Source organism: Castor canadensis, chromosome X (genome assembly GCF_047511655.1).
Source record: "Castor canadensis chromosome X, mCasCan1.hap1v2, whole genome shotgun sequence".
NCBI classification, from domain to species: domain Eukaryota; kingdom Metazoa; phylum Chordata; class Mammalia; order Rodentia; family Castoridae; genus Castor; species Castor canadensis.
The window spans coordinates 125952206-125979968 of record NC_133405.1 but is presented as its reverse complement, the minus strand read 5'-3'; the positions used below and the strand labels follow the sequence as shown (position 1 = coordinate 125979968).

Sequence of the window (27763 nt, the reverse complement as noted above, 5' to 3'; positions counted from 1 at the left end):
ATAAAATGAAAGGAGCAGTGTGACCATAAGCTTCAGGGAAGTCAGGAGAAGAGGCCAGCTGGACAGAAGATTCAAATTTCTGATTTAAAAACAGCATTGGGGCTGTGGAACTGGAAGTAATGAGGGGTACACTAGTGGGTGACCATTGAATGTAGCAAGTTTACATGGGTGAGAAGACAGGATAGGAGACAGCCAATTAGGACCAGAAAGAGCCAGCGGGTGGCAGAAAGGCAAGGGTAGCCTCATATGTGACAGACCCTCACCTCCTCCTCTTTCCTCAGCTGCTGATCCAACCTACTCTTGAGCAGAGTGGAAAGCTCTTTTCTGAGATGAACTCTGAGGGACTCTAAAGGTAGCTTCCCCAGACTCCTCTGAGTGATTTAGATGTTTAATTAAAAATCATGTTCCAGAATAGTTAAGTTACTGAAATAGTTTCAGTGGCTTTTGAAATCACAATCAAACCTAATTTCCTTACTGAATTTCTTCCCTGTTTTAATACTTTACTAAGTTTTCTTGTCTTTTAATTCATTGACTTTTAAATATCAATTTTAAGGCATTTAAATTTCAGTCTCAATTATATTTTCCTCTACATTTCCCCCTACCTGTCCAAGGTTCAGGAAAACAACACCTTGGGAAAGATCTCAAAACAACAGTTTTTTATTCATATTTACTAGTTCACATTTTCTTCCTTTTATTCATTTAATCTTTGCTGACACCTAATAGTTTTATTTATTCTTTAACTTATTTAATAAATATTTCTTGAATTCCTATTATGCACCAGCTATAGTAGAAGAGGCTGAGAAGACTGAAAAATTGGGGGTTTTTTTGTTTCTTTCCAAGAGGATTTGCTAGTGTTAGTAAGAACGTGCAAACAAGTCATTAAAATACAAAGAATGAGCATTCTAATAAAGATGTGTTCGAAGTAGTGAAAATATACATACTGAATTTTAGTTTGCACATTAATTTCCCAAGGAAATAAAGTGCTTCATCACCTTAAGTAGTATTGTTTTGCTTAAATTCCAAAAGAAATTCACAGACACAGGCAAAGTTTTTCATTTCTTATGTTAGCATGTCACTAATGAAATTTTCACACTATAGTTGACTTTTTCTATTTCTTGTGTTGGAGTGTCTCCTGATGGAAATAACATGTAATTGAAGCTTGTTTATCTATGTCTTCTGTTACAAAGCTCAGGGTGTAGATTTTTGATGCAGTTGAGCACTTTTTTCAAACTTTTTTGTTATATTGCCATCATGTGAAAATTTTATGTAATTGCAGAGCCCAGATTTTTTTCGATTTCTTATATTAGAGTGCTATCCTGTGGAAATTTTGTGTAAAAAAATGTGTAAAATGCAAGGCATTTTAAAAAACATGTTAGAATCTCCCCTGTCAAATTTTCCTGTAAACCAGGCACTAGTGACTGGTGGCTCATGCCTGTAATCCTAGCTACTAGGGAGGCAAAGATCGGAAGGATCACAGTTCAAAGTCAGCCCAGGCAAATAGTTCACGAGACCCTATCTTGAAAATACCCAACACAAAAGGGGCTAGTGGAGTGGCTTAAGAGGTAGAGCACCTGCCTAGCAAGTATGAGACCCAGAGTTCAAGTCCCAGTACTGCCAAAAGAATTTTGTGTAAGTGGAGAGCAGATCCTTTTATTATTAATCAGGTTATAGAGCCAGTATAAATTTCATGCAATTCCACATAGATCTGTTCTAATTATCAATCTAGTAATAATGCCTTCAACATGGAATTTGCCTGCAATTGCACATCAGAGTTTTCCCATATAATTCAGGTTAGAGTGCCACCTGGCAGAGTGTTCTTGCAATCACAATTCAGTCATGTTTTCCCTATTACTGAGATTGGAGTTGCCACCTAGCAAAATTTAACTGTAATTGCATATCACACATGCATTTCTTACTACTCAGGTTAGAACGCCACTGCGTGGAGCTATCATGTTTTTCTTACTGTGGATGCTCCTTGACTTACAATGTAGCTGCACACCAGTACACACATTGTAAGTTAAACACGCCATAAGCTGAAAATGCATGTAGTACTCCTAACCGACTGAATATTCTAGCTTAGCAACACAGCACATCGTAGAGTATAGGTTGCTTCCTCTTGTGATCGCACAGCTGCCTGGAAGCTGTGGTTGCTGCCACTGGCCAGCATCATGAGAGAGCATATCACTAGCTTGGGAAAAGATCAAGATTTGAAGCATTGTTTCTACTGATTGCTTATTGGATTCCTACCATTGTAAAGGCAAAAAGCCATAAATCGAACCATCCTATGTCAAAAACCCTTTGTATTCAGGTTAGAGAGTGCCACCTGCTAGAATCTTCCTGCAAGTAGTAACAGATAATTTGGCAGGGCGGGGCAGCACTGGAGTTTGAACTCAGGGCTTCATGCTTGCTAGGCAGGTGCTCTTACTGCTTTTAAACCACTCTGCAAGTACTTTTTTGTGATGGTTTTTCTTTTTTTTAGATATGGTCTCCTGGACTATTTGCCCAGGCTGGCTTCAAACTGCAATCTTCCTGATCTTTACCTCCTGAGTAGCTAAGATTACAGTCATCAGCCATGGGGCAACCCGGCTAAAGAAGATACTTTCTTAATTTCTTGTATTAGAGTGGAATTATCCAGCAGTTGTGGAACACATGTTTTTCCATTATAGTATGCAATGAGACAGTGCCACCTGGTGCAATTATTCTTTGCTGTACAGTCGTAGTTCTCAAATCAAACTTGCCATCCAAATTATGTGGAGGGCTCTTTAAAACAAAGATTGCAGATCCCTACTAAGACTTTCTTATTCAGGAGGCTTGGAAAGGGGGACTAGGGACTTGCATTTCTAACAAGTGTCCCAGTTTATGCCAATGCTATTTGTCTGGGACTGCATTTGATAACCACTAAGTGCTTCCTCCTTAAATTTTAGCTTTACATATTACAGGCTTTTTCTGTATAATTTCTATAATTGTTTCTTTTTAAAGAGCTGTAGAGATTTGATTATGGTTTTGTTTTGTTTTTTTATTAGTTTTTGCAAACTGATCTTTTGTCTGTTTTTGTCTCACCAAATTCTAGAATAAGCACTCCCAAAATGTCCATTGGAACAATGAATAAATTTGGCTCTTCAACATAGTCAGGTTGTTTGGATAAATATGGTAGCTGCCTACAAATAAAGTAGACAGAAGCTTTTCATCTCCTTCCTTCACCACAACCTATCACATTACAATAGAAGTCATAGACAGAATTCTGCCAAAACCATTTACTTAGGCAGGCACAAAATCTGCCACACTTCCTGTTCCCATAAGCCTCATAAGGGCCTCTTCTGTCCTTATGGGCATGTGACAAGCTTCTACATGAATAGCTGATCCAAGGCTAACTCATTCAGATGACAGTGCTACATAAGCAGCAAGCACAAGGTCACTACTCCAAAGGTGCTTGACCTCGGACTTGCCAGATTGTTCTACTCTGTTCACGAAAGACCCAGGTAGCTCAGAATCCTTCTAACCAGCTGCATATCTAAACTCTGCTCATTTTACCAACTAACAATTATTCCTAACGCTTACTTCTTATATGAATTAATACATTTTCTGGTGCAAATTTAGATAGGGGTCTGGCCATAAAGGAAATGCAAATCAAAACCACACTAAGATTCCACCTCACCCCTTTTGGAATAGCCATAATCAAAAACACCACCAACAACAGGTGTTGGCGAGGATGTGGGGAAAAAGGAATCCCTGTACACTGTGGTGGGAATGCAAGGTAGTGCTACCACTCTGGAAAACAATATGGAGGTTTCTTAAAAATCTAAACACAGATCTGCCATATGATCCAGCAATCCCACTCCTGGGGATATACACAAAAGACTGTGACACAGGTTACTCCAGAGGCACCTGCACACCCATGTTTATTGCAGCGCTATTCACAACAGCCAAGTTATGGAAACAGCCAAGATGCTCCACTACTGACGAATGGACCAAGAAAATGTGGTATTTATACACAATGGAATTTTATGCAGCCATGAAGAAAAATGAAATTTTATCATTTGCAAGTAAATGGATGGAACTGGAGAACATCATCCTGAGCAGGGTTAGCCAGGCTCAGAAGACCAAAAAACATATGTTCTCCCTCATATGCGGTCTTTAGATCTAAGGCAAATACAGCAATGTGGTTGGACTTGGGTCACATGCTAAGGGGAGAGCACATAAGGAAGGTATGGGGATAGGTAAGAAACCCAAAACATGAAAGTGTTTGATGTCTCCATGCAGAGGAACTAACACAGAAACCTTAAAGGGACAGAGGTCAATATGAGAAGGGGATTAGGAACTAGTGAAAAGGTCAGGTAGAGGTGAATTAAATTGGGTTGTAGCACATTTGTACATGGAAGCAATGCTAGGAATCTCTCTTTATAGCTATTCTTATCTCAACTAGCAAAAACGCTTTCTCTTTCTTATTATTGCTTATGTCTTCTCTTCAACAAAATTAGAAGGACAGAACAGGTTCTGCCTGGAAGTGAGGGGGGATAGGGGGAAGGGGGTGAGGATGGGAGGCAGGGGGGAGAAATGGCCCAAACAATGTATGCACATGTGAATAAATGAATAAAAAAATTAGATAGGTGATAGGGGCTTTTGATTAGGGTCTTCCCAATGTGAATGGCCTTGTCCTGAAGTGTGGCTCCTTAATTAGGGCAACCATAAGTTAATTGACTGTCCTAAGGTGTGGAAGATTAAAATTAATTAGCAGACACATTGATGGCACTCTTTACGCAGAATTCTATTCAAGTAAATTGCAGACAGTATAAATCCAGGGAGCATGAAGTTTTGTTCATACATTTATTCACTCTTTATTATTTAGGCTAAACACAGGAAGTCTGAGTTCTAATCTTAGCTCTGTCACCAACTAGCTGTGTGATCTCAGGTTACTTGACATTCCTGGGCCTTAGTTCGTTCTTTTTTTTTTTTTTCTGGAAATACTTGGGTTTCAACTCAGGGCCTCATGCTTGCTAGGCAAGCTACTTGCCTAAGCAAGCCACTTCGCCAACCCTTCTTTGTGCTGGGTATTTTCGAAATAGGGTCTTGAGAACTATTTCTCTGGGCTGGCTTCAAACTGAAAGCCTCCTGATCCCTGCCTCCCTAGTAGCTAGAATTATAGACATAAGTGACGAGTCCCAGCTAGTTTGTTCATTTTAAACAAGAGGCCTGAACTGGCTATTGCTAAAGCTGCTCCCACCTCTAAAGTGTCACAAGTTCAGGAAGACACTGTGGCTGTGACTCATTTGAAAATCCAATTGCCCCGAGCCTATCTCAGCCTTCTGAGGATTAGGCCCCAAGTATCCCAAAGCATCTCTTGTACATAACTTCTGTCTTCTGCAGCTACCATGGGAGTTGTGTGTTCTCTTGGGGAAGAATTGAAAAAAGAGCCATTTGCTTGATTTTCTGGGTTGTGTGGCTCAGATAAGGAACCTGAGGTAAGACAGGCTGCAAAACCCTCTACACATCATCAAGGACAGAACTGGGGGCCACAAGTGAACCGCAAGGACGTGGAAATGCCCTTGGCTTGTGCTGACGCTGAAAGAGCTATTGGGAAGTGGGCCAGGTTAATGCAGCCTGGCCACCTATGCCACCGTGCTGTGTCTCACATGAGACATGACAAAGTGTGCAATGCAGGCCACATACAGCATAGTCCTTGCCCTCCAGGACGTCCCATGGAGGGCTAAAACAGAGGTGGCCAAGCAGTGGTGAGGAAGGGGAGGGTATCCCAGAAACATAATCTTTCTCCCCTTCCCAGTCAGTTCTCCCAACCTAATCTCTCATCAAACAAACACACACTTCTTTTTTTTATCATTTAAAAATATTTTATTATATCATTATTGTACTGGGGGTACACAGTGACATTTACCAAAGTGCTCACACTATATGTTAGCTAAGTTCACCCCTCTGTCATTCTCTTTCAACAGCATTTTGACAGTTTTTTTTGTTTTTGGGGTTTTTTTTTTTATATTCAGCTTTTTTTATTGTTTTATTATTCATATGTGCATACAAGGCTTGGGTCATTTCTCCCCCCTGCCCCCACCCCCTCCCTGACCACACACTACACCCCCTCCCTCTCCCCCCCACCCCCTCGCTACCCGGCAGAAACTCTTCTGCCCTTATCTCTAATTTTGCTGAAGAGAGAGTATAGGCAATAATAGGAAGGAACAAGGGTTTTTGCTGGTTGAGATAAGGATAGCTATACAGGGCATTGACTCACATCGATTTCCTGTGCGTGTGTGTTACCTTCTAGGTTAATTCTTTTTGATCTCACCTTTTCTCTAGTTCCTGGTCCCCTTCTCCTATTGGCCTCAGTTGCTTTTAAGGTATCTATTTTAGTTTCTCTGAGTTAAGGGCAACAAATGCTAGATAATTTTTTAGGTGTCTTACCCATCCTCACCCCTCCCTTGTGTGCTAAAGCTTTTATCATGTGCTCATAGTCCAATCCCCTTGTTGTGTTTGCCCTTGATCTAATGTCCGCATATGAGGGAGAACATACGATTTTTGGTCTTTTTGGAGAACATCATTCTGAGTGAGGTTAGCCTGGCCCAAAAGACCCAAAATCGTATGTTCTCCCTCATAGGTGGACATTAGATCAAGGGCAAACACAACAAGGGGATTAGACTATGAGCACATGATAAAAGCAAGAGCACACAAGGGAGGGGTGAGGATAGGTAAGACACCTAAAAAATTAGCTAGCATTTGTTGCCCTTAACGCAGAGAAACTAAAGCAGATACCTTAAAAGCAACTGAGGCCAATAGGAGAAGGGGACCAGGAACTAGAGAAAAGGTGAGATCAAAAAGAATTAACCTAGAAGGTAACACCCACGCACAGGAAATCGATGTGAGTCAACTCCCTGTATAGCTATCCTTATCTCAACCAGCAAAAACCCTTGTTCCTTCCTATTATTGCTTATACTCTCTCTACAACAAAATTAGAGATAAGGGTAAAATAGTTTCTGCTGGGTATTGAGGGGGTGGGGGGAGAGGGAGGGGGCATAGTGGGTGGTAAGGGTGGGGGTGGGGGCTGGGGGTAGAAATGACCCAAGCATTGTATGCACATATGAATAATAAAAAAAATAAAAAACAAAAAACAAAAAAAAAACCCACTAGGTTATCTGTCCTATAACTTTCCCTGGATTTTTCATCAGGACATTGCATTCCTGAAAGCCAGTAAGAAAAGTAGCTCAACTGGAACCCTGTTTGACTTAGAGGTGAAGCCTCTTCATCTCCTCTTGGTCAGAAAGCACAGATGCTTGCTGAATCGCATATTTTCAATGTGACCCTACATTACAAAGATCCTCAACAGCATGGTCTCCTTAATGGTCGCAAGACAAGGGTATTAAAATTCTATGATTCTTCCTTTATTTATTGGTGGAAACTGTTTTTAGAAAGAACTGTCCTTCATCAACTATTTGTTCACCTTGACAGGAAAGGCAGGGCAAATCCTTGATTCTTTTCCTTCACCAGTTTTCAGAATAATTACTGTTGGGTTGGTCTTTGCTTCCAGGCCTTTCCAGAGAGACACTTAGGAGAAAACAATCAGGAATTTATAATGATACTTCTAAATCAAATTCAGGACCACTGGGTTTTGACTTGTTGGATATTTTTTGTTTGTTTCTTTTATTTTGTACTGAAAATCCTGGTTCCTAATAACATTAACATAATTATATGTTTACTTTGTGTGTGTATCTGTATGTTGTCTCAGGTAACTGCTAGGGCTAGGGTGGCCCTGGGTTCGATCCCAGCACCAAAAATAATAATGATAATAATAAGAACACTAAAACCAATTTAAGAGGTTTTTGACAGTTCATTTTGTCCTGAGGATATACTCCACGGAGGACGCATAGCCACATTCTTGAGGTGTTAACTTGAGATCATTTTCTGTGGGTTATGCCAACAATTTGATATAATATTTAATTGGGTTTTTTTTGGATTTCATGTCGATTTGTATTTTATTGTGAGTTATGGTTATGTAAAATATTTATATGATTTCAAAGTCAAAAAGCCCCTAGCCATAATCCTTCCTCCAGTTTGGCATCTCACATCACAAATATTTGCCAACTTTTTGACATATGTATATTATTGTTCTATTTTTAATTTTTCGGCTAGGGGGTGGCTCCCACCAGAGAAAATGAAAGGCATATTGAGAACCATGGTTTGCCTTAAAGTTCAGTTTGATGGAATACTTTTAGGGTGATTTACAAAGGAAAGATCAAAAGGTACATTACAAGATCTCTAATCTAAATTCCCCTGCTTCACTCAGAAAAGTGCACCATAAACTGGTGAGTGCTTAAGGCAGGGATTAGAAGGCAAAGTCCCTTGTGTCCAATTTCACCCAAGATTAAGGAACCCTTCTTTCTTTAGACTTTCTCTTCTTCAGATCCCTGCTTTATGCAATTCTTTCTTCATCTCCCTAGCCTCCCCTCCAGATGCAGAGATCCTTTGTGAATGTTCTAGCACATTTAACATTACTATAGCCCATAGTTGATGACTATTAACCACAGCCATGATGTGTCACCGCTTGATACAGTATCCTGCATCATCCTCCTCACTTTCACAGTTACTTCTAATTCTGGCTTTGCAGTTTCTGCAAAACAAGTGCAAAGAAAATATTTAGTCATTAAAAATTGGATATCCTGTTTCTCCACTGCAAAGCTGTTATTGTACCTTTGTAATGAATCAGTTTCTTGTCCGGAGGTATTTTTGAGATTATGCAAATGACTTGTTTTTCATATTTTCACTCACCAATTTTAGACTCTATTGATGATAATTCTTGCCTCCAACAATGACTATAGTCTTTGCCAAATGGTGACTTTTCTATTTGCAGCAGAAGAACATCAGTTAATTGGCATTCTACCGTAAGGAAAAGTTGTTCTTTCCTTCCCCCGTTTATTTATTCCATTATGTAATTGGAAAGAATTTGTGGCTTTTTATTTAATTCTGTGGGTATAATCCACCACATCAGCATTTATTTTATCCTTCAAACAACAGTGCATTTGAGGGGGGGAAGGAGAAGAGATAAAGAGAACTGTAAAGGAATGACAGATCTCAGAAGCAGCCACTTCCCCTTGGGCTGAGAGAGGTTCCAAAGAAGACCCCCTCCACACACGCACCCACCAAGAGACCTACCTTGGTGAAGAGGGCATGGCTCCCTGGATGACACAGTAGTTCACTGAGCTGCCATTTTCCAGGTTCACTGTGCACTATGGAAAGGAGACAACTAAGACGAAGCATGAGTGCCATCATGAGACCTTTTCTGTACTCTGTCCTCCTTGCTTTAGTCAGGGAGGTCACATATTGAGATATAAGACACCCTTTACCCTGGGTTCCTGAGTGACATCATGGAAAGAGTCCCTGGCTAATCCATGCTGGACATGGAAAAATCAACATCTGCTGTCCTAATGATTTGAGGGTAATTTGTTAGTGCAACACAACCTAGTCCATTCTGACTAATACAGCAGTCCAAACGTTGAGAAATAATGAAATACACATTCTCTTTCATTGTTCTCATTAAGTCCTACATCTTAATTTTTTTTGGTGGGGGAAGTGGTGGTGCTGGAGTTTGAACTCAAAGCCTCACACTTGCTAGGCGGGTGTACTACCACTTGGGCCACTCCACCAGCCTTGTTTTGTGTTGGGTATTTTCGAGATTGAGTTTCATAAACTATTTGCCCAGGGTTGGCTTCAAATCGAGATGCTTATCTCTGCCTCCTGAGTAGCTAGGATTACAGGAGTGAGCCACTGGCACCTGGCTCTTTGTCTTAAGTCTTTAGTATTTGGGTATTAATGACATGCAAGAGATGTAAGAGTCTACTTTTCTCCAAGTATAATGCACGGAACAACTTACATCTAATCTGTTGTCTATAACCAAAAGATGCAAAAACTTAAAGAACAAACGAGCCCTAAGACGAAACATGTATTCCTTTATGGCCAACTCTCAACATTTAGTTGGGGAATCAGTTTTGGGATTCTCACTCAAGTAGTGAAAGGCAGCAGTTTACAACTGTTATGTGATTTTCATTTTTCGGTGAGACTGGGCATGAACTCAGGGTTTTGTCCTTGCAAAACAGGTGCTCGCAAAGCTGGCACTCTACCGCTTGAGCCACACCTCCAGTAACACTCCAGCACAACCACTTACAGAAACCAGATGGTATGTCTTTTGGGCCGGACACTGTTGCTGATCTTCATCGTTTTGTGTACTGAGCCAAGGCTACAAAGCTGCACCACTGGCAGGACTAGGCTAACTGCGGGAAGGGCCTGCACGACTTTCCCAGACCCTGCGGTGCAGAACCCAAGAAAGGCACGGCCTTGGGAGGTGGGAATCGGACCACTTTCCCACGCAGGCGCTCTCAAGTTCCGGTCTCCTCACATGGTGACTAGAGGAGCCGCACCCCGCCCTCTCTGGCACTAACACTTAACACTTTCCGCGCTTGTGCCGGTGCTCATGTGGGCGGGAAAAGCCCTAGAAATCGTCCTGATTGGTCCCGGAGACTGGCGCGGTGCTTGACGGGATTCCAACGCAGTGACGCCACTGCGTTTAAGGCGTGGCGTCGGCTCAGGGCACCTGAAGGAGAGTTGGGGACGCGGGGCATTTCCTTTTGAGTGCTTGAGAGTCGCTACCGTAGCCACTGCCAGCGCTCCATGAGGAAGATGCTCGCTGCTGTCTCCCGCGTGTTGTTCGGCGCTGCCCAGAAGCCGGTGAGACGGCCCGGGGTAGGGGCGCGAGCGGGGGCCCAAAGGGGCCACCGCCGGAAGTGGGGCGCAGGAGAATCCACCGGCCTTTCTTTTTCCTGTATGCGGTGCGAGGTCCTCTATCCTCGGGAAGGCCGGCGTGGCGCCAGCGAGGGAGGAGCGGGAGGCCTTCAAGGCCTGGGTGGGGCTCAGCTGCACCTCTTCCACCAGCCTGCGCGGGGCGAGCTGGATAGAAGACTTTGGGCCACGGAAAGGCAGGCCTTGGGCTGTTTCCAGGCTCGCCTTGACTCTACTCATTCCTAGTCTTCCTGATATGGTTACTGTTGACCTAGAGCCTGTTGTAACAAGTAGTACAAGTTTCGGAATCCGGACCCTGAATTGCTCAGTGCGAACGCTGTCATCTTTATTCACTAGCCCTGTGACCTTAGGCAAACCCCAAAAATGCCAGTTTTGGGTTTTTTTTTTTTTTTCTTTAAACATTCCAGGATCCAGGTTCCTCGTCTCTGAAATGGAGATAAGAGTACCCATCTCGTAGGGTTAGTGAAGACTCAATGAATGATATGTAACCTTTGCAAATAATGCCAGGCCCATAGTAGATGCCATATGTGTCGAATCATGAATGCCCTTTTGGTATGCATTTGTGGAACCTCTGTGCTGGGCTCTCAGGAGGGTTCAGCTGGGGTCAGGATCCTCCCCTCCCTCTGTCAACATCTGAACTTTTCTTGACAGTCGGTAAAGAGCGATCAAGCAGAACCCAGAGGAAAGTGCCTTCACCCTTAAGCCCACAGAGGCTTAGGGTAAAAGTAGGTAAAGAAAACAGCAGTGATCTTAGGATGGTTGAGGTTAGAGGCTAAGACGATCCTACGGCCCTGGTTTTAGATGTGCTTATACCTAAGCTAGCATTTTTGACCTCTGGTCACACTGAGAGTGTGTTTCTTGGTATACCTGCCACTAAGCTTTGACTTGTAATTCTTGTAGTAATTCCTCTAGGATTTGATGCAACTCTGCTTATTATGGACAGAGGTTGGCAAAAGGTAGGAAGTGTACTGCTTTAGGAATCCCATTGATTTACCACAAACCATATTAGCACTTGAATTATAATGGGAGCCAACACTTCCTGTTAACATATTTCTGTATACATGCATGATATATCCAATATAAATTGTACTCTAGGCTAGATTCTTCTGTATTATTTAATCCACACATCAGTTTTTAGTTGAATATAAGTAATAGAGACATTTTTTAAACATATAGTTTCTTAGGTATGTACAGAAATTTCTTAGCTGAAGGTAGAGTTTGCTTATAGCTTTGAGATTCTATAAGGAAAAGTGAAAACAAATTGAAGCTTTGTTATTGAAGCTTCACACTTCAACAGAAAAAAGGAAAAAAACATCTCAAAGATGCTACTGAAGTCAAACTTAGATTTCAAGAAGTTGAAGCTAGTGAGGGAAAAAAAAAGCCTTTCTAGCAGAGTTTCTGCTTTTAAGACATGTCCTCCCCTTTGGGATAACAGTTGATAAGAGGGCAGAACTAATAATTAGGGATCCAGAAACATCCTTTAATCTGTGGGGGGGGGTTGTTTTGTTTTGTTTGAGGGGGGGGACTGGGGTTTGAACTCAGAGCTTCACACTTTCGAGGTGGGTGCTCTACCACTTGAGCCATACCTCCAGCCCATTTTGCTCTGGTTATTTGGAGATGGGGGTCTCAGGAACCGTTTGCCTGGGTTGACCTCAAACCTCGATCCTCTCAATCTCAGCCTTCCAAGTAGCTAGGATCACAGGCATGAGCTACTGGTGCCCAGCAAGCCCATTGCTTTTTAAGTTATTTGTGTTAAATATCTTTGCTTTCACCTTATATGTTTCTCGCTAATGTATTATTTCATACTTTGAGTACTTTAGATGGTTTTTCCTCCAAGGTTTATGTCATAGAAAAGTAAAGTTTGCCATGAATAGAGATTAACTGATAGTTTTATTTGAAGTGTAATTTTGAAAGTGAACCTCAAATTGTTCAAATGAATGATAAGTTAAGCCCACAGATCATCTAGTTTTCTTTGATTTGATCATTAATTTCATTATATTCTCACTATAATTTCTTTGAAAAGAGAATAATCAAGTGGATGGGTTTGGTTTTTGTCACCTTTCTGTTTGCATTCAGACAGAGATATGATTTGTGTTAACTGTCCAAAGCATGGATTCATTTTAGAAGACAAGGAAGATACCAGTATAGTGAATAGAACTGAAGAGAGAAACACACGAACATGTTGGGGCTTGTTAAATTTCCATGACTGCATCCTGCTAATTGATTAATGATAGTAATGACTTTCTAAAATAACTGGTAGTTAAAAAAAAAAGTACGATTTATTTGCATATTTTTGTCTTTCTAGGCAAGCAGAGTACTAGTGGCATCCCGTAATTTTGCAAATGATGCTACATTTGAAATTAAGGTAAGAGATATTTTACTTTAGGTTAATAGTTTTTCCACAAGTATAATCTGATACATAGTTTTACTTTTAGAATAGAACATTTTGATATTGGTGTTTTTTTTTCATTTTCTTCCAAATGTTCTAGAACCAAAAGCTCAGAGAAGTTTAGCAAAAATAAGAGTTTTTCTTAGCAGCTTGCTGGTAGTTCAGGGGAAAGGAGAGGCTTAAAACAATAATGGAAATTTACCCCCAAGTTTAAGATGTGATTCAGCTAAATATCTGAATAAGAAGGTTCTTACATGTTTCCTTGAAAATTCATCTTTCAATCTATAAACTCAGTTGACTTCTTGAAGTTTTCAGTGAAAATCGTCTTACATTTCCTTCCAAAACCACACCTCATTATATATTTAAGGGATCAGAAGCATTTTGAAGCACTGTTGATGTTGTGCTTTGCTGGTTTTTCAAGTTTAATATTATTTTGCAGCAGAGTAAGATCTTAGAATGAGTCAGCAGTGTTTGTGATGTAGTAACTGGAAGATGACTGCCTTGCTGCATTTCAGAAATGTGATCTTCACCGGCTGGAAGAGGGCCCTCCTGTCACAACAGTGCTTACTAGGGAGGATGGGCTCAAATACTATAGGATGATGCAGACTGTGCGCCGAATGGAATTAAAGGCAGATCAGCTGTATAAACAAAAAATTATTCGTGGTTTCTGTCACCTGTGTGATGGTCAGGTGAGTGATAGGTTTGTGATAAAACCATGTTATTTAGGTATTTAAGTATGGTTTCTACTCAGTTGGTTTGGTTTTCACCCTGTCTTGTCGGATTTGAGGCTGGTATTTTAGAATAAAAATAAGAATGCCAAAACCCCCTGTAAAGCTTAGGTTAAAGTGTTCGTTCACAAAAAATATTGCTGACCTTCTTTATCTGCTGTTAGAATTTCACTATCTTAAAACTTTCTGGCACCGCAGTCAGTCATTTGCACTGTATGCATTCTTAGAAAAGTTAATTTTTTGCTTTGATCCTTTGCGAATGAATTTAGGCCAAGGTGTACAAATTCAAATGCCTACAGAGGCCAGCTAGGTTAAATAAATAAGTGAAGAAGACCAGGCATACAAAACATGGAGAATGGTGACAGAGTCAAGTATGCCTCACCCACAGAGATGCCATGACTTGGTTCCAGCCAGTTGGTGCCATATGGAAATAGGGCTAAGGCTTCCTGTTGCTTCTCCAAGAGAAGACAGGACATCTTGATTTTCATGTATTCCCTCAGTATTTTAATGTTGACATCTGACTCAGGTTTTTGTTTTGTTTTGTTTTTTTAAATAACCGTAAAGGTTAAAGGAAACAGCACATCTGTGGGTTATTGGTTTCTGGTTTAAGCCTTAACCTATTTTTGATGAAAAATACCCACTTTCTGTGGTTACTAATGATGAGTTCTTTTCACCCATGTATTACATAATATTGGCTCTAATAGAAACTTTTAAATCCACAAATGTGTATACCATGTTGCCTTATGGTTTCTCCTTTTACCACAGGAAGCCTGCTGTGTGGGCCTTGAGGCTGGCATAAATCCCACAGACCATCTTATCACAGCCTACCGGGCTCATGGCTTCACCTTTACTCGGGGCCTTTCTGTCCGAGAAATTCTTGCAGAGCTAACAGGTTTGCCATGGGTTTACAGGAGGGGGATGTGAGTCGATTAAGTTTTCCAATAGTTCCCATTAAGTTGATAACCTTTATGAGTTAGTGTTTGAGTTTTAAAAATCCTAAGGTTTGGTGATCTGGTACCTCTGTTGTACTTTTGAGTAAACTGACCATTTTTGAGGTAATCTGACCCCTTATGTAAAAAGTTTTTGAAAGGTTAGGGCTGTACAGTCAGAATAGGGTTGGTTATCACTCCAAGTATGCCAAGCAGAAATCTGGCAGTCATAGAAAATAAACTGAAATCAAGTTGAAGTTTTCTGTGGTATGCAGTGTAGATTCTAGGAATATTTGTAATATTTCCTTTTTCTTTGTTCCTTTCAGTCTTGAATTGTTTAGTGTACCAGTGTGGGAGAAGTCAGAAGATGTGTATAATTGACCTTTCTACGTTAACATCTTGCTTTCTGTTTTTGTTTTTGGTGGTAGGGTACAGGGGTTTGAACTCAGAGGGCTTCATGGGCCCTGCTGCTTGAACCACACCTCCAGTACACCTTAATATCTTGAAAGCAACTAAGTGATTAGAGAGCAAGCACAGTTGGAGTGGTCAGGAACCTGGGATTAGTCTGACTTATCAAAGGACAGGGAGACAAGAAGGAACATATGTTTGTATGGAGGGACAGATTCTTAGTTGAATTAGCTTCAGAGTACACATTTGGGGTGTGGTTTTGTTTGCTTCATATGGTTGGTTTTTCACATGTGTGTGTACACTGTCATTTCCAGGACGAAGAGGAGGTTGTGCTAAAGGGAAGGGAGGATCAATGCACATGTATGCAAAGAACTTCTATGGGGGCAATGGCATTGTTGGAGCTCAGGTAGTCAAGGATGAGTATTGCATGCTTCCATAGATTTGGTCCTTTCACACTCCACAGAACTTTTCTCTCAAGAATTTCAATTGGGTTGGGTTCACTTTTAAAGACCTATTGCTTCTTAACCATTTGAAAAATCACTAAATAGATTTGGATAGGAATTTAAAATTTATTCTTTTAGGTATTATGTTTTATAAGTAAGCAAGAGCATATAGCAGTGAAGCTATCCATTCAAGTTGCTTCATCACATCAACTCACCCTACCTCTGCTCCTAGGCAGTGCTAATACTTGGGCTAAATTAGAAGATGGAGGTGATCAGGGTGTCAGGCCTAGTGGAATTCTCCAAAGCCCACTTCTATCAGTAGGGAGTTGTTCTTGTTCTACCGGTTAGTGAGTGGTGAAGCATTAATAGCATTACAATTTTATCTAATACAGTATGATTCCATCATACGTGTTTACACCTATTTTCCTTTTTTTGATTCCTTGGGGTTAGTAATTGGATCTTTGGGTACAGAAATGTCATTGCTCACTGGTTGAAACACTATAGCATTTATTCATATAATATTTGTTCATTTGTTGAAATAACAGGATGGGTGAGTAGAGACAGGGTCAAAGTAGGAGGAGTTCATAGCAGCAGTATAATTTCTACTTCAAATTCTGTCCAGAAGTTAATATTTTAGAGCATTACTCCTCTCATGGGTTTCTGTGGTTCATTTCTTGGCTGTCCTTAATGTTAGGTGCCCCTGGGAGCTGGAATTGCTTTGGCCTGCAAGTATAATGGAAAAGATGAAGTCTGTTTGACGTTATATGGTGACGGCGCTGCTAACCAGGTGTGTCTCTTATATTTCCAATAACAATTGATTTCCATGGTCATGGTTGATATTGTAAAGAAATAGTATATTGCTTATTAGTTGAAATAGCATTTCGTGGCTAACATTTGTTTTTATGACCATATTAGAAATTTACCTCTTGGCATGTTTCACCAGAGCCTTATAGGGGTGCATTCCTATGAGGAAGCTCTTTGCTCTACATTAGTGCTTTGCAGCTGCTCTGTGGTGGATGACCTTTTTTCATAATTCTAATTTTAACCAGTTATAAATCAATACTGTAACATACAGACTCATTCTGTTATATGCCTGGGCAATGTCAAAATCCAGTAATGGTGTCTGAATCCTGACTCATTTCTTCACTTGTCCTGTCTTGGTCGAAGTAATTACCAGTATATAGAAGGCACTCATTGAGGCCCTGTCTTAGATGCTGTTTCTCAGATGCAGGTTCACTCTGATTATCCAGTGGGTCTTATACACTAATAGATAGCCACACATTTTTACATGTTAATTTTCTTTCCAGTGTATTGTATTGTACTAGTGGCCCCAAGAAACAAGTAGTGGTATTTGCTTTGTCACTTCCCTTAGTTGCAAGAATATAATGCCTGCTGCTTCTCCCTGACACCCCAACACACACGCTCCTTTTCCTTACCACCAGAAACTTGGTTTTAGAAAATGAGGCTTTCTAGCCTTGATGAAAGCTGTGTCAGCCACCACAATGACTGTTACAGATGATGGTGAAGCCTAGAAAAATAAACAAAATGAAACCACTTGACATTTTTATAAATACTTTCAGGGTCAGATATTTGAAGCTTACAATATGGCGGCCCTATGGAAATTACCTTGTATTTTCATCTGTGAGAATAACCGCTATGGAATGGGAACATCTGTTGAGAGAGCAGCGGCCAGCACCGATTACTACAAGAGAGGAGATTTTATTCCTGGGCTGAGGGTAAGGACACCTGTTGTAAAGCCAAGGCCACACCCTCTCAGGTAGATGACCTCATATATGCTCTTGACAGTCTTAGCGAAATTGAAGAGTTTCATGTTTATTGCACATGAACAAGTCATGTAAAAGTAAAATGACTGGGCACTGGTGGCTCATGCCTATAATCCTAGCTACTTGTGAGGCTGAGATCAGGAGGATCATGGTACAAGGCCAGCCCAGGCAAAATAGTTCACAAGACCCCATCTCCAAAATAACCAGAGTAAAACGGACTAGAGGTGTGGCTCATGTGGTAGAGCGCCTGCTTTGCGAGCACAAAGCTCTTGAGTTCAAACCCCAGTCCTACCAAAAAAAAAATAGTAAAGTAAAATGGGAGGGCCTGGGGTGTTGCTCAGTGGTAGAGTGTTAGTCAAGCATGTTCAAGGTCCTGGGTTCAGTCCCCAGCACTGGGGGGAAAAGTGGGTTTTGAGAGTTTGATTTATATTCTATCCCTTCCACCTTTATTAACAGGTAGATGGAATGGATATCTTATGTGTCCGAGAGGCAACAAAGTTTGCAGCTGCCTATTGTAGATCTGGGAAGGTAAGCCTCTCCAAAGACTTTGTCTTAGGCCCCAGGACTAAAGACTTCTAATGACATTTTTCTGACTTAACTACAGAAGGCTTCTCACATGGCTATTGTAGCTATCCAGAGGTAGCTGCTAAGTGAGGAATATATAAGATAGAAGCAGAGTCCAGTCAGGTGAATGGGCTCCTTCTAAGAATAGAATGATCTTGGTAGCTTACCTCCTGGGAAACATTCCACATTTCCTCTTATTTGAGGTAAATCTTTTCTTCTAGTGCTTTCTTAGCCTTTGCCTCTATCTTCATCATGACAATTTGTTTTTTCTTGTGGTTTGGTTAATTATGCGTCCCTCCTCCTATTGATCATAAGTCCCCTGAGTGACCAGATTGGGCTTCCCTACAATGCCCAGCAAAGAACTTTGCTTATATACTAGGCATTTTATAGGTTCATTTTATGCAAATTAAAGAGCATGTGTAATCTTAGTCTTGCAGTGTATGGCAGTGAGAGAAAAGGGGAACATTGAGATTGGCCTGAAAAGAGGTTTAAGTACCATTAGCATTAGGAGAAATTTGTAGTTACCCTTCCTAAATCAGTGTTCCACAGCCCTGAAAGCACACCTCTGTGGTTTACCTTTCCATGACATACATACGTGTTTGTCTGGGCAGTAATGCCAATTGGGTGTGGCTCACAATGGTGAAGACCACAGGAAAGGAGGAGGACAAGGAAGCCAAGAAGGAGATGTAGTGTTAAATAAGAGATAAGAAGGATGAACTGGACTAGGACTAAGGCAATAGGTTGGCTGCAATGGGCAGCCACTGTACATTTTTCACATGAAAAGTCAAAGTAAAGCATTTCACCATTTACTTTTGAAGCCAGATACAAGTTCACTTCCTTCATCAAATTAGTTTTGTTGGCATCAAGTAGTTGAGTCTTAGTCTGAAAACGGTGCTCCTAATAAATTGTTCTACACCAGGACTGTAAAACTAAGGGAGTCAAACCCTTAGGGTTGAGTGATATCACCATGTCTTCCATTTCCTAAAAAGAACATGGGGGTTCCAACCCTGGGTGGGAACATAGTCAGTTTATTGAATGTGTTCACTTTCCAAACCTGACCAAAGCTTGATTTTAGAACTAGGGGAGAGTCTGGAAATCTCTTTATCATTCCTGGCTTAACCTACTGGTTCTAAATGGTCACAAGATGACATAACCAAGAGATCATTGAGGGATTGACATATTAGGCAGTGCACTAAACATTTTTGGTGTTATGTGATCTTCACAGTTCTGATTAGGTATTGCAGACAAGGGAACTGACTCAAAGAACAGTTGAGGGTATATTTACCATATCTTAGAACCAAGTGCTTGGACTTGGAGCCATCTCTTACCCTCTCCCTTTTTTCTACATACCAAACTACCCAGAACTCTTCCATCCACCTCTTCCCCTCAGTATTCAGAGCCTTCTGGAAGTGGACTAGTATAAAATGAGCAAGCCACTTGGTGATACAAAGCCAGACTGGCCAGACTCCTAGTAGAGTTGCAGGCTTTAGGTATCAGAGGTCACTGGTGCCCGCCTGCTTTCTCTTACAGACCAGTAAGGTCTAGATTAAGCAGGATTGACTGCCAGCCCCTACCAAACACTGTCCATCAAGTGGGCTAACATGCTCAGAGCCTTTTTGATTGAAAACAAGCTGTTGACAGATTGCTTTAAGTTCCTGTTAAAAATAAGGATGAAATGTGCAATAAGTAGATATTAAGACTCAGTCAACCAATAAATTCTTTTCAACTCATGAAGATCTGATGAGAATATACTAGATGCTGTGAAAGTCCATTTGAGGGTGAGGATTGTTGGTGTACTGTTCCCACCATCTTGCTTAACCACTTAATGGTTTGTGTTTTAGGGGCCCATCCTGATGGAGCTGCAGACTTACCGTTACCATGGACACAGTATGAGTGACCCTGGAGTCAGGTAGATTCATTGGGAATCTGAGTGTGGTTTCCAAAATGGGTGGGCTTTGATTGGTGCTACTCACACGAAAAGGCAGAGCATTTCAACATTTGCTTTTGAAGCCAAATACAAGTTCACTTCATTAATCAAATTAGCTTTGTTGGCATCAAGTAGTTATTTGAGTCTTAATCTGAAAGCCATGCTTTCAATAAATTGCAACCAATTTATTAGGAACCAAAAAATTGAAAGCTTTTTTGAAAAAAAAGCCATAATATATAGTTTGTGTTAGCATGAACAGTACTTTTGAAAAGAACATTATGTAACTAAATTGCAGAGGGAAATTGATATCAAACAAGTCTGATGATGGGAATAGCACATTTGAGGGCATATTTAGGTATTACCCCAAATTCATACATGACATACTGTGCTCAAGGCTTGGGATTTGGGAATACTCTGGCTGGTGGGGAGTGAGACTTAACTGGTGCACAAGATGTTCAGTAAGTTGAAATATATCAATCAAAAGAGCTAGGTGACACTAGAGGTGGGTTTTCTTTTCTCACTTAGCTACAGCATATAATTCTGCAGTTACAGGTTTCACACAACTGAAAAGTCAACTTAGTTAAAGTAATCAACCCTTTGTAGAATGGACTTCAAAGGGAAAATGTAATTTAGCAATTTAGGCGGGAAAAGGCACTTTGTGTAATTCTACCTTTAAAAATGGTAGAGTCCTTTTCAGTGTTGTTTCCAATGTAATGTCAGGAAAAGATATGTTATAGAATCAAGTAATCAGAAAACCTGGTGTCCCAAGTTTTTGCTGGCCATACTTCTTTGGGTTATTGGAGAGAAAGGCAAGGCACGTGTATTTTCTGCTTGGTGTTCTGATTAATTATCACTGCTGCCCCCCTACTCATGTAAAATATTAGGAGCCCAAAGGGGTGGGATATGTGACACTTCCTTTATACCTTACTTCCAGATTGAAGAAGCAAACCAAAACTTGGCCCCTGGTGTCAGAATGCCAGAGAAGTCCTCTGAGTTACAGTGTACAGTGTTCTGCTCTTATAGGCAGTTAGACTGCCTTTTTGTGTTTTGAAAGTGTACCCCTGCTATTTCCACAGTAACATCAGTATTGACGTCCCCCTTCCTTTCAGAAACATACTGCTGTACTTCACTAAGCTGTTTGCCCCACAGGAGCTGTGCTTGCCCCACAGGAGCTGCTCTTACCTATCACTATCTCTCTCTCCTCATAGTTACCGTACACGAGAAGAAATTCAGGAAGTAAGAAGTAAGAGTGACCCTATTATGCTTCTCAAGGATAGAATGGTGAACAGCAATCTTGCAAGTGTTGAAGAACTAAAGGTACAATTGCTGTTGGTGGTATAAGTCTGGTATTAAAGACTGGTTCTTCTCCCTCAGCAATCAGGTTTTCTCCCTCACAAAATACTGCCACCCCTGCATGGCAACAGAGGTATGGATGAGTTTGTCCAAGCCCAAAAAGTGATGTGATAGGGCATTAATTCAGAAATCTTACAGGGCTATTCTTTTAAGTTCTTAGAATTGTTATACTGCTATTTATTAAAACTTGGTGAGCTGTGAACTACCTGAGTCAATAGGAAAGTGTGCATTATCACAGGACATTAATCAGATTGGGTAATGTCTTTAAGCCTCCTCCCAGTTTTCCTAAATATGTACTTTTGATTTATAATTCATTTATTATTCCTAGAGCATTTTCTTATATAGCTATTTTTGTCATTTATTTAAAAAACAAAATCTTTGGGCTGGAGGCATGGCTCAAGAGGTAGCACACCCGCCTAGCAAGAGCAAATCCCCGAGTTCAAATGCCAATACTGCCAAAAAAAATAAAATCTAAATTAGTGGTTTGGTACTTCTAATAGAAGAGTCCAAGTGACACTAGCAACAAGTTCTTAGTAGAACTCTAGTTGGTACTGAAGCTGCTTTTGATTCAAAAATATTCTTCTGATGTTCAGGAAATCGATGTTGAAGTGAGGAAAGAAATTGAGGATGCCGCCCAGTTTGCCACAGCTGATCCTGAGCCACCGTTGGAGGAACTAGGCTATCACATCTACAGCAGCGATCCACCCTTTGAAGTGCGTGGTGCCAACCAGTGGATCAAGTTTAAGTCAGTCAGTTAATGGGACAGACACTACATGAAATGGATGGGCTTTTTGTCAGCAACTGTAAGGAACTCTGTATTCTCAACTTTAAGGAAGACTAATAAGGAATAATACCCAGAAAACGAGCAGTCTTGGAAAGTTTCATTAAGGCTGGCATGTAAATTAATGACAGAATAATTGCATGCATTTTGTACAGTGTTGCATTAGAAGATGTTTCTGGGTGCTTAAATATTTCGTGTGAATATTATAAGATTGTGTTAGATTTAGTTGTTCAGTTACTAAACAGAAGAACAATTCCTTGTATGCCTGTTCTTTTTTTTGAAGAATCTTTGCTGTGCCCTCAGAGACATGCTGGGGGTTAACGCAACCCATACAGTTAGGACAGCAGACACCCCAGTAGTTTCTCCATAACAAGACACAATATTTATTTTATAATCACGCAAGGGATATTTACATAAGACAACTTCACAGTCATTTCAAAGGCAAAATAACTTAGTTTTCTTCATTTACACTGTCAACATAAAGTTACTTTCTTAAGTTATATTTATCAGACATTTGTATCAGTTTTACCTTTCCAACTTAACTATGCTAGTTAGAACAGTGACTCCCAGCCTACTATTTTAAAATCCTCTTGGTTTACTACAGTTCTAAAATAGTTAAATGAACAGGGTCTTGTGTAAACTTAGAATTGTGTATACATGAACAAAACCTTTAACCACAAACAAACATGTTAGGGCATGCTTGCTCTGTCCTTGGGTTTAGCTGACTGTGATTATGCCTAGTCTGCAGTGGCTGAGGACTCCTGAGCCTGTCTTCTGTGCTGGGAGACTGCATGCCAGAGCCTACAGAGGACACCACCACTGCGGAACAAACAAGAGTTATCATAGGAAAAGCAAAATTCAATAACCTCAAGTACTTCTTCAGGAGTTATTGCAAAAAGTATATCAATCATTCTAGATTTATGAAATGCAGTCTCTAACAGTGTTTTTCTTAACCTGGCACAGAGGGTCACGCCTATAATCTATTAGGGAGGTGGAGATTGGGAAGATTGCAGTTCAAAGTCTACCTGGTCATAAAGTTAGTGAGACCCCATCTCAATGAACCAGGCAGGGTGGTGTGGGCCTGTGGTCCCAACTATGCAGGAGGCCATAGGTAGGAGGATCACCACCCAGGGCTAGTCCTGGGCAAAAAAACCACAAGACCCTAACAGAAAAATAACTGAAAGCAAAAAGGGCTGGAGGGTAGCTCAAATGATAAGAGTTCCTGCCTATCAAGCATGAGACCCTGAATTCAACCCCCAGTATTGGCAAAAAAGAAAAAGTATGTTTTCACATATGAATGTGCTACTTGCCCCAGCAGTTGTAGAACATGGTGCATAGAGTGCTGGTGGCTGTGTGGAGGGCTATTTAAAATGCCCTGCAAATAAGTGCAGGCTCCCTTCCATGAAGAGGTTAAGTCTAGCACACTGGCACCTCATGCCTCACTTTCTGCTACACATTGGCTTTTTCCCCCAACTTGAACCTGGCAAAACTCCAGATTTTGGAGGGAGGCTAACTCCTTTAATTTCAAGGAGAGAGGGAAGGTACCACCACTTTGTTTTCTACTTCATTTTAAAGCATATTCACACAAAAAAGAAAGCTCCATTACAGAAATTGTCTTAAAGATCTTACCGTAGCCTAAGGTATCTCAGGTCTTCCTTAGTGATATCATTAAGAATATCAGATAGTGTATAATCCTCTTCAACAATCTGAAACAAAGGTTCAACATGTAAGAGACAAGCAGCTTTTAAACAATATAGGAATAATTTTGATTATATTTACCTTTTTAATTGTATTTGCATCTGCTCCTTGTAGTTGCAACCAATCTATAAGCTCTTTATCTGTTCCCTGTCCAGGAGGGGTTTCTGGGTTCTCTGTAATACCTGCAGTGATTAGAAATTTTCTGTTGTATAGCAACGTGTAACCATAAAACAGTTCAAAAATAACAAGGTTAATCAACTATTCAGAATGTAACTGTGATGCGAAAAGGAGATGGATTAAACTTTTATCGTTCAGCTGCTTTAATACATATAATTCGTAATTCTTGGGTTTGTTTTCCAGAGAGTAAAACCATCCTGACCTATACCTTTCCTAAGTACATTTAACATGTTATTGGTCTCATTTTAAATGCTTACTCCCATCCTTAAAAAGCCTTTTCTTAGGGTGTGTATCCCTAACTGCATTGGAAATCACGTGAGAAAGGGGTAGTAGTATTAAGATTTTGTATCCATTCTACATTCCAAGAGGAAGCCCTTTTCTTTTTTTTTTTTGACTTCTACAGCAGAAAATTTATTTTGGAATCTTAATACTTGCTTTTGTTTTTTTTTTTAGAGCAATCATTTTTTTTTTCATTTTTCTTTTATTATTCATATGTGCATACAAGGCTTGGTTCACTTCTCCCCCCTGCCCCCACCCCCCTCCCTTACCACCCCCTCCCCCCTCCCCCCCTCAATACCCAGCAGAAACTATTTTGCCCTTATTTCTAATTTTGTTGAAGAGAGAGTATAGGCAATAATAGAAGGAACAAGGGATTTTGCTGGTTGAGATAAGGACAGCTATACAGGGCATTGACTCACATTGATTTCCTGTGCGTGGGTGTTACCTTCTAGGTTAATTCTTTTTGATCTAACCTTTTCTCTAGTACCTGTTCCCCTTTTCCTATTGGCCTCAGTTGCTTTAAGGTATCTGCTTTAGTTTCTCTGCGTTAAGGGCAACAAATGCTAGCTAGTTTTTTAGGTGTCTTACCCATCCTCACCCCTCCCTTGTGTGCTCTCGCTTTTATCATGTGCTCATAGTCCAATCCCCTTGTTGTGTTTGCCCTTGATCTAATGTCCGCATATGAGGGAGAACATATGATTTTTGGTCTTTTGGGCCAGGCTAACCTCACTCAGAATGATGTTCTCCAATTCCATCCATTTACCAGCGAATGATAACATTTCGTTCTTCTTCATGGCTGCATAAATTTTCTAAGTGGAACACATTGAGAAAGGTCTACTAAGGTATAATTTAGGCAGTCACCACCCTTTTTAGGTGTGTAGTATGCATATATGTTGGGGGTGGGTTGTTTTTTTGCGGGGGAGGGGGGAGACAGGGTTGCTCTATATAGCGCAGGCTGACCTTAAACTCACCATCCTTTTGCATCAGCCTCCTGAGTGCTGGAATTACAAGGGATGTGCCACACGCCTGACTCTTTATAGGTATATTGTTGACACACAGTCATACACCACCACAATGAAGATACAGACATATGTTATTCTAAAAGGTTCTCATGTTTCCTTTTATAATTTGTCCCCCCCCTACCTATTCTGGCCCTATAGTTTTGTCTCTTGCAGAGTACCATGTGAATGGAATCATAGTATAGGGTTTGGTTTTCTTTCGCTGTGCTGGCGATTGAACCCAGGGCCTCAAGCATGCTAGGTAAGCGCTCTAGCACTACAGTTACACCCCCAGCCCAGTGTAGTCTTTTTTTAAAAAATTACTTTGTGTTACGTGTTCAAGATAATGGTCTCACTCTGACATCTTCATGCACGTATATAAAGTAGTTTGACCATATTTAAACTCTTCCTCCCCCATTACCCACACTTACTCCCCCTCCCACTGGTCTCCTTTAGTCCCCTTGAATCTGGTTCTTTCACTAAGCACACTGCATTTCCCAATTTATCCATGTTGCTGCTGTATCAATAATTCCTTTTTATTACTGAGTAGTAGTCCAGAGTCCTGTTTTAACAGATGATAACCTCAACTATTTCTTCAACACTTACTAGACTATTACCCAGATTTTAAGTAGTTAGTCCCTCTTTCACACATAAACACACTTAAGTCAGAACAAGTAGAAAATGACTCACCATTAGGTTTGAATTGTAACTGAAGGTGATACAGTTCTTGAGTTTTCTGTTGTAGAGTTAGCCGTAGAAGGTTCTGGTACTCTCTTTCTTTTTGAACTAAGTGTTCCAAAAGTCTGTATTTTATTTAAAAAAAAAACAGTCATTCAGAGGGAGCCCACCACCACCCAGTTCAATTCCAACATTTGCTGAATATTCGAGATTGAAAAAAAAGGGCACAATCCTAACAGTGAGCCCACAAAGGGAAGCGAGCATGTTGCTTCAGAGTTCTGTGAATCAGGTTTGAGCCCATATAGGGGAACCTGCCTCATGTTTTTCCTTCCCTTGGCAACAAAGACCAGTGCTCAGAGAGTATATTTTTGCAATGTAGTAAATGAATGTGTCCCCCTGAAAATCACTAGCTGAAATCCTAACTCCCAAAGTGATACAAGGTTGAGGCTTCAGGGATGTGAGGTGAGATTAGTTCCCTTATATTAAAGAGATCCTAGAGATTCCCTCCTTCCTCTTCCCAGAGGGAGCTAAACCAAGGGGACTGCCTCTAAGCTAACAGCTGAGACCAAGGAGGGACAAGGGAGCACTGCTGTTGCATGGAAGAAATGCTAATAGTCACTGAATATTCTAACAGAGTCCATGACTGTGTTCAATACTTTCCACAGAATTAAGTCATTTAAGCCTTACAACACTTCTAAGAAGTAAACACCATTTTCTTCCAAGCCCAGTTTTAGAGCTTAGATAACTCAGGCCCTGAGTTTTAAATAATTCATCCAGAGTAATACAGGCTGGGCTCTTCCCATCAGAACAGTCTCCTGATGCCCAATCTTGCTCATGGTCTCACTGGGAGAAGACAGTAGCTCTAGGCTCAGTTAAGCCTCAAACTCCTGGGTCATCTCATGCGGTGCCCCCCTCCCCCAGCTTGGGTAGTACACCTGGGGGCAGGGACAGGCTTGGTAAATCAGAGCCACGTCTACCTTTTTTGTTTGTTAGCTTATGTACCTAATATACAAGACTAGTTTGTTTTTATTGCATGCCCCTTTTATCATTTATATTATCTGTGCTGGTGAACTAGGAAGTATAATTCCTAAGCTTTAAATTACTAAAGTTACTTATTGAACTTGCCCTGAGAAGTTATAGCAATAATAAATAAACAGATGAGAACACTGGTGTTCAACAAGTAAGAAATCTTTTCCCACCCCTTGCCTGCCTGCGTTTAGTTTTGTATCTCAAGAGAGTGTGCCCATTCAGTGGAAAGAAAAGAGTTCTCAGGCCTGTTGCTCATGTTAAACCAATTATCCCTCTCACATTCTGTCCAGTAAGGGCCATCTAATCTCTGCCCACCTACCACACAGCCAAGTCGTCCTCCACCACAAGGAGAGGGAGGCTGCATGTTTATTAGTTACCCATTTGCATTAATGTGCTGACTGGTGTTTAACCAACTACTGAGACTAGAAAATAACAATGACGAAACAGCGGACAGGAAAGACCTTTGAATCCACATAACATTATATGTGTTGGGTGATTACTGGGAAGAAGTTTTGAAGGAATGCCAAGTTTTAGTGCTAACTTTCATGTTTGTCGTCTTTTTAAAATGCTCAAAAATTTGTAACTTAAAATCCCAAGTCTTTTAAAAGAAATGGTTAGATCTGCATAAAATTAAACTTTAGAGATCACTAAGGGTGTATACAACTTTTCCTCCAAAATATGTGTAACTGGCACCTTAGTTCTCTATTAAGTAAGAGTCAGCATTACCAATGATCAGAAAGCAGTAATACAACATTTGGAACAAGCACCAACTACTTTGCTATACCTATGAATTATAGTTTTTCA

At 40.7% G+C, this 27763-nt stretch overlaps 2 protein-coding genes and 1 long non-coding RNA gene across 4 annotated transcripts in view; 1 reads left to right on the top strand and 2 right to left on the bottom strand.

The window, feature by feature from the left end:
* Window positions 1-7052: 7052 nt before the first annotated feature.
* On the bottom strand, window positions 7053-10411 carry LOC141419775 (uncharacterized). The gene is made up of 3 exons (XR_012444467.1): window positions 10163-10411; window positions 9154-9227; window positions 7053-8611 (listed from the first exon to the last, which is right to left on the bottom strand). It is a non-coding gene; the product is annotated as an uncharacterized lncRNA (long non-coding RNA).
* A 140-nt stretch (window positions 10412-10551) lies between these two features.
* Window positions 10552-24122, top strand: Pdha1 (pyruvate dehydrogenase E1 subunit alpha 1). The gene is made up of 11 exons (XM_074063414.1): window positions 10552-10722; window positions 13100-13159; window positions 13699-13872; window positions 14677-14803; window positions 15563-15654; window positions 16386-16478; window positions 17272-17427; window positions 17932-18003; window positions 19881-19948; window positions 21175-21283; window positions 21913-24122. The coding sequence occupies exons 1-11, from the start codon at window positions 10666-10668 to the stop codon at window positions 22075-22077; spliced, it is 1173 nt and encodes a 390-aa protein (XP_073919515.1). The 5' UTR covers window positions 10552-10665; the 3' UTR covers window positions 22078-24122.
* The window catches only part of Map3k15 (mitogen-activated protein kinase kinase kinase 15), a 136587-nt gene continuing 130944 nt past the window's right edge, over window positions 22121-27763 (bottom strand). Inside the window, exons 26-29 of one of the 2 annotated variants that reach the window (XM_074063413.1) lie at window positions 25943-26055; window positions 23880-23980; window positions 23730-23806; window positions 22121-22919 (exon numbers count right to left, since the gene is read on the bottom strand). In XM_074063413.1, the coding sequence (XP_073919514.1) occupies window positions 22838-22919; window positions 23730-23806; window positions 23880-23980; window positions 25943-26055 (373 nt within the window). In that variant the 3' untranslated portion in view covers window positions 22121-22837. Of the gene's footprint in view, window positions 22920-23651; window positions 23981-25942; window positions 26056-27763 lie in introns of those variants that run through there. The other variant, XM_074063412.1, reaches the window with a different exon arrangement.

What these genes read in the sequence shown, in the direction of transcription:
- Pdha1 (XM_074063414.1), top strand. Translation starts at nt 10,666, where the DNA reads ATGAGGAAGATGCTCGCTGCTGTCTCCCGCGTGTTGTTCGGCGCTGCC. An exon ending in TCGGCGCTGCCCAGAAGCCG is followed by an intron (nt 10,723 to 13,099) that starts GTGAGACGGCCC and finishes TTGTCTTTCTAG; the next exon opens with GCAAGCAGAGTACTAGTGGC. An exon ending in ATGCTACATTTGAAATTAAG is followed by an intron (nt 13,160 to 13,698) that starts GTAAGAGATATT and finishes GCTGCATTTCAG; the next exon opens with AAATGTGATCTTCACCGGCT.